The 9,519-nt window shown below is 39.3% G+C and overlaps 1 protein-coding gene across 2 annotated transcripts; it reads left to right on the top strand.

The window, feature by feature from the left end:
• Positions 1–454: 454 nt before the first annotated feature.
• Positions 455–8,224, top strand: farsa (phenylalanyl-tRNA synthetase subunit alpha). 2 transcript variants are annotated; one of them, XM_061699589.1, is made up of 13 exons: positions 455–620; positions 2,096–2,233; positions 2,354–2,452; positions 2,543–2,661; positions 3,182–3,274; positions 3,761–3,889; positions 3,964–4,079; positions 4,168–4,252; positions 5,113–5,212; positions 5,627–5,792; positions 6,751–6,828; positions 7,455–7,569; positions 7,874–8,224. In XM_061699589.1, the coding sequence occupies exons 1-13, from the start codon at positions 474–476 to the stop codon at positions 7,977–7,979; spliced, it is 1,491 nt and encodes a 496-aa protein (XP_061555573.1). In that variant the 5' UTR covers positions 455–473; the 3' UTR covers positions 7,980–8,224. The 2 variants fall into 2 exon arrangements, with proteins under 2 accessions (XP_061555573.1, XP_061555572.1); XM_061699588.1 differs by having other exon boundaries at positions 5,624–5,792.
• Positions 8,225–9,519: the final 1,295 nt, after the last annotated feature.

The following is a 9,519-nucleotide window of genomic DNA, read 5'->3' as shown; positions in this document are numbered from 1 at the left end:
CCAGTATATGCATGGTCTGAGAAGATCGTAGAGAGAATTAAAAAATATATCCAAATGAATGTTTATATATTATGTGCGATTTATTAGTCAACGCTGACAAAACCTCGAAGCCAAAACTTATTCTCGACTGACATTTTTTTTTACACCGTATGTTGCGTTAACTACATTAATTTCCAGATTAAATAATTTCTGCAAAATGTGTTTTCAGAAAATATAGCTTTCAAAGAGACCATTTACTGTTTCAATGCATTTCGCGTCTATAATATTTTATTATGGTTTTCCGTAAATAACTAAAATCAGCAACAGATTACAAAATGCATTCTTAAAAAGGTGGTCACGGTAATTTGTCTCTTGCAAATAAAGCAAAGGCCTTTGTAACAAATTTAACAATGCCGGTGGGAACATAAGTTAATATACACACGGTGCGACATCTGACGTCATTTCCGGTCTCTGAGCTCAGCGTTTGACCGGGTATGGCCGACACGCGTGTGGTGGAGGCGCTTCTTCAGCGCATTGAGAAGGCAGACGCCGGCGTGGAAAGCCTGAATGTGGCCTGCAACCTCGGAGTGGACCACCAGGTCATCGTGGGTGCCGTGAAGAGTCTACAGTCTCTCGGCGAAGTGAGTTTTCCCGGTTTGAGTTGCAGCGGAAGTCATGCTGTCACTGCAACATTTGTAACGTGACTGATGCAATGAGGTTGATCTGTCGTTGTCAGACATGTTTCATGTGCGCTATGTAGCTTGCTATAATTTTTTACGGCGTTAAAAACACAAATATACAGTCACCCAGCATTTGTAATATAACTTTGGGCTTCTTAAAACCACGTATAACTAACAGCGTAGTTGTACGCTGTACTGAATTCAGTACTACTCAATGTATGCGAGTGCAAATTATGAGAATGAAATTACAGTAAAATATGCAAGAATAAATGAAGAAAGGAGAATAGCAGCCACTCTTCTTCAAGAGCAACGCCTCGTCTTGGAAAGGAACAAACTCTCGATAAACCTCTGAACTAAGTATGTAATTACTTGTGAAACGGAGTCTATAGTGTAACAAGTCCGTCAACGTTCCTCACCTTAAGCCAAGTGACATACAGAGTCAAACACACACACACACACAATAGCCTTTATGCTATTATTCTTATATAAGTATGCTTTTAATGCTACTGTCTGAATGTTTCCAACAGTGCGTCCTGCACAGAAAAGTAAAGTAAATTGTTATTTTTGGGGGTCAGATGTTGTGAAAGTGGTTTCCATGTCTGCCTGACATTTCTGAGGTTCTGGGTTTGAATTTCTGTGTGGAGTCTAGAGTGTACCCTCGGAGCTGTGTTGCCAGTGTTGCCACAATTGACCCTGGGCCAGAATCTCTCCAGCCCTGTTTTAAGACATCCATCTTTTTCTGTAATGTGAAGGCATGATTTTATTAAATGTATATTTTCTCAAATATAAATAAATCTGTGTTGTAATGAAATGAAATTACATGTGAAGAAGACAGGAAACAGCTGGAGGTGGCAGAGGTGAAGGTGGTGAGTCTGAGATTCTCTTTGGGAGTGACGAGGGTGAACAGGATCAGGAATGAGCTAATCAAAAGGACAGCACAGATTGGATGGTTTGGAAACAAAGCTAGAGTGGAGTTGAGATGTTATGGACATGTACAGAGGAGGAGGAGCGGTGGTAGAAGCATCCTGGGAATGGAGTTGCCAGGTTGGAGACAAAGAAGAGATTTTTGGATCTGGTGAGGAAAAGCTGGAGTTGGAGCAGAGGAACAGAAGATTCAGAGGACAGGGAAAGAGAGAAGAGGGGGATCAGCTGTGGCTACCCAGAATAGGGAAGCCGAAAGAGAAAGAAGATCAAATGTCAACATCATTATAACCTGATTGTATCCATGTTTAAACATATAAATGGGTTAAAGTGACATGAATGATATGATAAAATATAGTTTTTAGTCAAGAATCCAAATGTGCTAATGTAAAAAAAAAAAAAAAAAAAAAAAAAAAAAGACATCTTTTCCAAAGCCCAAAAGTCTGCTACTTAACCTAGATATGTCACTGAAATAGAAAAAGATAATGCTGTATTGTGTGTTGTCTGGCCTCCAGATAATCTCAGCTGAGCTACACTCCTCCAAACATTGGGAGCTAACAGAGGAGGGTAAGGAGATTGCCGAGCAAGGCAGCCAGGAAGCCCGGGTCTTCAACTCTGTCCCGCTGGAGGGTCTGACCCAAAGTGACCTAATGGTAAGGCTGACAGAGTCACTCATATCATTACTAATTAATATTCTCAAATCGTAGGTGATTGATACATCAATGTATGTGCAGTGAGATCTCTTGAGTTTGAACATTTCTGTTTGTGTGTAGAAATTGTCCTTTGGAAAGATTGGCTTCAGCAAGGCCATGTCCAACAAGTGGATCCGACTGGACAAAGGGCATGAAGGCGGGCCCAGGATATTCAGAATTGTATGTATTCCTTTAAAAGGAAATTTAATGTTTGATCCTTTTCAGTCTGAGAAGATTTATTTATTGGTGTGGTTTTGTTTGGGCCCACAGGTAGAGAACATAGAGGACCAGGTTAGAGCGAAACTTCTTCTAGTTCAGAAAGGCATTTCTTCAAACCTGGAAGAGAGAGAAAAAAATGAACTGAAGAAGCGAAAACTTCTTGCTGAGGTGTAAGTTCTGGATGTATTCTTTTCATGTACCAGTGGGTGACAGTAGAGGATACGTCTGCATTAGGGTTAGAATTGGTGCTGATTGAGGTTCAGTTCATAATGAGTGTTTTGACTGACCCTCCATCTTTTTGCTCATGATGGGAAACTCTGTTATATTGATGTGGTTAAACGTAAAATAACAAATATAAAATAATGGGTATAATAGTGTAAATGTTTTTTTTGTCCATTCAGTTAGATAATTTAATGATACAATAATTAAATTACACACCGGTTTGTACGCTCAGATCTTTTTAAAATTATTTTTAAATGATGCACTTATCAAATAACTCTCCTGTTTGTATTCTCACTTGTGTTTTTTAATATTTAAGGTTATTCAGCAAAAACCATGTGGTTTTATGTTTTTGATCTAAATTCTGACCAGTTCTATAAAATTCATTTGTTTTGAGGATGAACCGGTGTTAATCACAACTATTCGTAGTAAGCTGTCATTAAATTGATTCCTTTTTATGAATGTGTTCAGAACGGTTAAGTCCTACTGGATCACGAAAGGCAATTCCTTCAGCACCACCGTCACCAAACAGGAGACGGAGCTTACCCCTGAGATGATTGCCACGTGAGTCCATATTCTGTTAAAAAGATTGTTAAGCAAAACTTTTGAGTTTGTCGTGTCTGCCCTCATCTGTCAGGCAGTGACGGTGTGCAGGGTTTCAGACGAAAGACACAGATAATTGAACGCCCAGTAAAGGGGACAGGTCCAAAGATGAGGACTTTGTCCTAAAGGCAGGGCGGTACAAACCCATAAAGAATTTGTTCATGAATTAGGAGTCTAAATTAAGTGGAGTATACAGTCCTATAGTTAGCAAGCGCAAAAGGGCTTCTGAATTCAGTGTACCTCTAATAATAATTATTTAGGTTTTCTACACAAGTGCAAACGACTACCACAATAATACATTGTCATTAGAATGTACCTAATACTGTTGCGGTTTGAGATACAATTTAGAAGACTGATTATTGTTACTGATATTGTTGTTTATTAAACCGTATGCTAACATCTCTACGTTTGTCTGATTTCCAAACTAATGTATGTGATGCATCACAGTGGCAGTTGGAAAGAGAACAATTTCAAACTGTACAACTTTGATGCCATGGGTGTGGCCCCAGACTGTGGCCACCTGCATCCACTGATGAAAGTGCGAACACAGTTCAGACAGATCTTCCTGGAGATGGGGTGAGTTCTTTATTAGTAAGTGATCCGAGAAACGTACTTAAGCACGAACATGTTGAACACTTTTGTGTCTTCAGTTTTACCGAAATGCCAACCAATAACTTCATAGAGAGCTCTTTCTGGAACTTCGACTCGCTTTTTCAGCCGCAGCAACACCCAGCTCGAGACCAGCATGACACCTTCTTCTTGTCGGGTGAGACCTATTGTGAGGGATGTTTCTCTCACAGTAAACTGTCACGATTATTTTTGCATCAAGAGTCATTGTACCCCCAAATTTTCAGACCCTGCTCTTGCCCTTGAGTTACCGCAGGACTACTTGGAGAGAGTGAAAAGGGTCCACTCGGAGGGTGGCTTTGGTTCACAAGGGTGAAGGAATAAGTTTTTTTTTTTTTTTTTTCATGTGATGGTGATCTGGAATAGAATGTGCAGACCTGTAATAGAATTTGCATTGTATGGAAATAGATACACTTGCCAAATCTATTTGATCACCTGCCTTGACTCTCATATGATCTTAACTGACATTCCATCCATTCTTACACCCAAGGGTTTAATATGGAAGTGGAACATGGAAGTGTTCAAAATCTCATCGTATGCTGAAGCATTCAGAGTTCGTTTCACGAGAACTAAGGTGCCAATATTTTGGACAATTCCATTCTCCCAACTTTGTCGGAACAGTTTGGGGATGGTCCCTTCCTGTTCCAACATGACTCTGGGCCAGTGGGCAATGAAAATTCCATAAAGACATGAAGGAGACTAAGGTGTTTGGATGAAGTTTACTGAGCTGCACAGTCTGGACCTCAACCCGATAGAACAGCTTTGGGATGAATTAGAGTGGCGACTGAGAGCCAGGCCTCAAATGCACTTCTGGATGAATGGTCAAAGATTTCCAAAGACACACTCATAAAACTTGTGGAAAGCCTTCCCAGACGGCTGAAGCTGTTATAGCCGCAAAGGGTTGACCAAATGTCATACTGAACACTATGGATTAAGATTGGAATGTCAGTTAAGTTCGAGTCAAGGCAGGTGAGCGAATACCTTTGGCAATATAGTACAGTATACAGTAGATAGATGCATAGTTACTTTATTCATCCATAATGGAAATGAAAGCTATTATAAGGAATTTGAACTTTACTCATCTTTTTTTAAATGCACAGCTACACTTTCCTGGAGGGACGCAACAATGCTAACTTCTCTTCTACTGTGCTGCCCCTATGGACACTCCTCAGGTACAAATGCGACTGGAAGATTGAGGAGGCCCAGAAGAATATCCTCCGCACGCACACCACCGCTGTCAGTGCACGCATGCTGTATAAACTTGCACAACAGGTAAATTGCACATGCTCATGCTTGAACTGTTAAAGAAGGAAATTAGCATTTTGATTTACATTTGTGACAAGGTACAAAATAATTTTAAGCACTTTTCACAGCATGCCTTTGCTATTCTTTGTGGAAGAATATAGGGACAGCTTTTGCACTAGTGTTACCTCAGACTTAACCTGTAAACATCCCATGGCACGTCTGAACTCAGTAAAGCTCTTGGCAGCTAAACTGGAGCAATCCTTGCACTCAGGTTCCAGCATTTCCTGGAAAGCCTTCTTTGACAAGCAGAGTCAAAGCAGAGTGTTTAAGTAGCACCTCATTCAGCATGCACATTGGTCACATACAGTATGTATAACAATGTGACAGCACTGTATAGCACCCTTGTAATGAGGACTAATTGTGTCTCGTCTCAACCAGGAGAAGTTCACCCCTGTCAAATACTTCTCCATCGATCGGGTGTTCAGGAATGAGACATTAGACGCCACCCATCTGGCCGAGTTCCACCAGATAGAGGGCGTGGTGGCTGACTATGGGCTCACATTGGGAGACCTCATGGGTGTCCTGCATCAGTTCTTCACCAAACTAGGTTAGAATGTAAAGATTAAATTGAAATTCTATGCTGTTGATGGCATTGTTGAATTGAAGGACAACAACGGTTTAGTGAGAAATATAGTCCCACCAGTTACAGTATATAAAGAGGCTACTAAGAGCACATAAATTTGGTGCAAAATTGCGTGCTCTGTCATTCTAACAGATTAGATCTGATTATTCTAAAGTAGTGGAGACTGTCCTATTTAAAAAAAAAATAAATAAATAATAAAATAAAAACATTTGCGCTTTCGGAAGCTGGGTGATGATGGGTTTCACTATGGAAAATTCGGGAGAGCACTGCAAGTACAAAAATGGAAGTTTGAAGTAATGGAATTGTGTTAGTGGAAGAGGCAAACAAACGTATTACTGAATTACAGAAACAAAATCTATCACTCTTATAATTTTCAGGAAGCGATGCACACGATTAGCAGGGATGCATGAGGCATATTCGTTCTGCGTACGTAGACTCATGATCTAAGACCTGCCCTAAACTTATTAAAACACACTTCCTAAACACATTGTGAACGTATTTGAACAAAAAATTGCAAGCATAAAATGTATAGAAAATACTTTGTTTAGACACAGTATGTGCCTTAAAAAGGCAGGGTGGCGGGTGACGTGGGTGCGTCTGCGTGTGTGGGCATGAGCTGTGGCCAGCAGTATTGCCTGTGTGAGTGTGCTCGTTGTGTTTGTGTTTTAGTGTTCCCGGCGTTCAATAAATGGCCAAAAAGTGCATCGATGACATGCAAGGACATTATAGTAGTAATTATAGTGTAAAAACCTATACAAAAATGATCACTTTAAAATAAACATATTGCGAGGGTGTGAACCATGAACTGCAATATACTGGGGGACACTGTACAGAATATAGATATTTTTCATCTGTTGCTAAGTAGAAAATGAGCCAAGGATGCAAAAATTTCTCACACTCTGTCTCTTTTTTAATTTTTTAGGAATTACTAAACTACGTTTCAAGCCTGCCTACAACCCCTACACAGAGCCCAGTATGGAGGTGTTCAGCTATCATGAAGGTGTTCATCTCTCCGTCTTGACCAACTCTCACTGCTGCTTCTATACGATTAAGCCCAAAATTATTACTATTGTCATATTTTGAGTTAAAATGATTTTTTTATTTCACCGCTCTATGTCTTTTAGCTGCAAATGACCCATGAAAGTTGCAAATGACAAAATTGTTCAAATTAGTCTCAATAGAGGCATACCGGATGAATATTATTGAACTTAACTGTAACACTGTACAAAAATGCACACATAACCCAACAATAGGTAATAATTGAACATATTTTAGTGGGTATTTAGTAGGAAATAGTTTGAAAATCATGCTATAACATGGTCCTATGGAATATAACTGCGGCAACACATTTTGTACATGATGGCCAAGCTTCGCTGAAAAAGTGAAAAATATGTCATGGCTATACTAACTATACTACTTTAAAGTTTAAAATACCACTCAATTCATAATTTTGGTGGTACACTGACTTTTACTTTAAGAAAACAACTCTGTTCAGTCATTGCCATGGCAACTCTTAATAGTGGGGGATGCCTTGTTGCCTCATTTTGTTTGCTTATTTGTACTTTAACGGATAGGAATACAGTAGATGGTTTTTCATAACTGCATATGATGTTTTTCTGTACACAGGACTAAAAAAGTGGGTGGAAGTGGGGAACTCTGGTGTCTTCCGACCGGAGATGCTGCTGCCTATGGGTCTTCCTGACGACGTGTCTGTTATTGCATGGGGGCTGTCTTTGGAAAGGTAAGCAAATAAATAAAACACAGGAATCCTTTGTGATATGTCTGTATTGTAACCTATGGACGATGGGTTTAGAATGATTCGTCCAATCTGCATAGAGTCAGTCAAAGTGAATCAAATCAGAGAACTGTTTTGTTTCTGATGATCATTTAATGTATATTTTGTGGTTATTGTAGAGGTTCGAGTTAAGGCAACATGTCCGTATGTTATACATATGTACAGAGAAAGTCGCCTAGTAATCCGTATTTAGCTATACCCTCTTCTTCTATGAACTGTTGCTCACTCAGCCTTTCTCTGTGTCCCGCAGACCCACCATGATTAAATATGGCATAAACAACATCAGAGAGCTGGTGGGACACAAGGTTAACCTACAGATGGTCTATGACAGTCCCATTTGTCGACTGGAGTCCTGAGTTTGGTACAGACTTTTTTTGTTTTAGATTTTTGGACCCACCTTGTCACTGTAGCCATAATTAAGTATAATTCTATTTTATGGTATTTTAAAATCATGTGAGAGGCTTTTGTATACACTTGAAATAATGCATAAGATCAGTCTCGGAACCAGTGCCATTCTGTGTTGTAAAAACAAACTCAACTGTACAGCAAAATCTGTGGTTGCATTTTGAAAGATAAAATAAACATGCTCCAAACCGTGAAACACCTACACTTTTCTCTTATGCAGACTTTTGGGCTAGAGTATGCCTTGTACGACTAATTAAATTGAAAGGTGTCTTTGTGTGCATGTTATTCTAATGTACTTAACTGAAGTTTGTAATGTGGTAAACTTGTTTTACCTGCTCAAGTTACCTTATCACAGTTACTGTTAACATGTTAATAACAGTATACATCTTCGCTGCTAAAATGCTTAAGGATAATCTTTTTATCGACCTTTGTGGCTGTCATGATGAATATGTGTGCAACTTTATAATCCCAATGATGGATTACAAATGACCTTAAGAATTTCATCAACCCACTGGGCGCAGAGAGGATTTTGATCTATCAATCAATGTATTCATTATTGTGGTTGTATTTTACGACCAGCACGGCATCATACAAATAGCCATTTCCAATATGTTGACACTCTCTTGTAGCTAACTGGGGTCCGTGAGCCGTACTTTGGGGCCCCGCAAAATAATTTGTTCAAAATGTCACATCATTAAATACCTGCATATAGCGACCAGTGCGGAAATAACACAAACATACTAAACCCTATGACGGCACAGGAATGTCACTGAAGTAGCGTAACCCAGAACACAACGCAGAGCAAAAACAATTACGTGGGCAGCATGTCTTGGACAGTGTTTATGTTGACTGGTTATTAGCTGGAATTGAACTCGCTAGTCACTACAGTGGTTGTAAAAGTTGGTAAATATAGCGACCAAATCGCTAAATAGGCGACACTGATCGCTTTTGTTAACTAGCTCCTCTGTTTGTGCATGTCAGATAGTGACAATGGCTAAATATTGAATTTAATTCAATTGAATTTGGTTAATTTCATTTCTATTAAAACACATTCACTGCTGGCTTTAGAAGTCAAATATCCATGTTAACTGGGAGGGCTGGCAGTGAATGAGTTAAACAGTCAGGAATATTTAGGTTGAAATTTTCAAAAAATAAATAATTCCCATGGCACTTAGTGGTGCAAATGTTTAATTGCCGTTTATGAGGAGGTCATTAGACCATAGACCCAACTATTTGTATACAAGCAGTTAGAAAGTCAATTTTCCATAGTGCCATTTTAAATTGCTGTCATATTATTTTGTCTGGTTGGTATGTCTTATTTAGCTGTTTTTTTATGAAAACAGCTGTGTGATTGGTATGACCCAAAATGTGAGTTTTATGCGCTATCATTCTTTATGAGCATACACATTTTATTCAGAAATTTCTTGGCACATGCCTTGTTAAACCACTTAACCCCCCCCCCCCACTGAACCTATGTTCGTAATCTTCATC

Source organism: Phycodurus eques, chromosome 16 (genome assembly GCF_024500275.1).
Source record: "Phycodurus eques isolate BA_2022a chromosome 16, UOR_Pequ_1.1, whole genome shotgun sequence".
Lineage (NCBI taxonomy): Eukaryota > Metazoa > Chordata > Actinopteri > Syngnathiformes > Syngnathidae > Phycodurus > Phycodurus eques.
Note: the sequence above shows the minus strand (reverse complement) of the source record. Positions and strands in the feature narration are given on the sequence as shown.

Bases quoted from the DNA above. Each gene is read 5' to 3' on its own strand.
- farsa (XM_061699588.1), top strand. From the start codon at position 474: ATGGCCGACACGCGTGTGGTGGAGGCGCTTCTTCAGCGCATTGAGAAG. The intron at 3,890-3,963 runs GTGAGTTCTTTA...TTGTGTCTTCAG, and splicing joins CAGATCTTCCTGGAGATGGG to TTTTACCGAAATGCCAACCA. The intron at 5,213-5,623 runs GTAAATTGCACA...CGTCTCAACCAG, and splicing joins TGTATAAACTTGCACAACAG to GAGAAGTTCACCCCTGTCAA.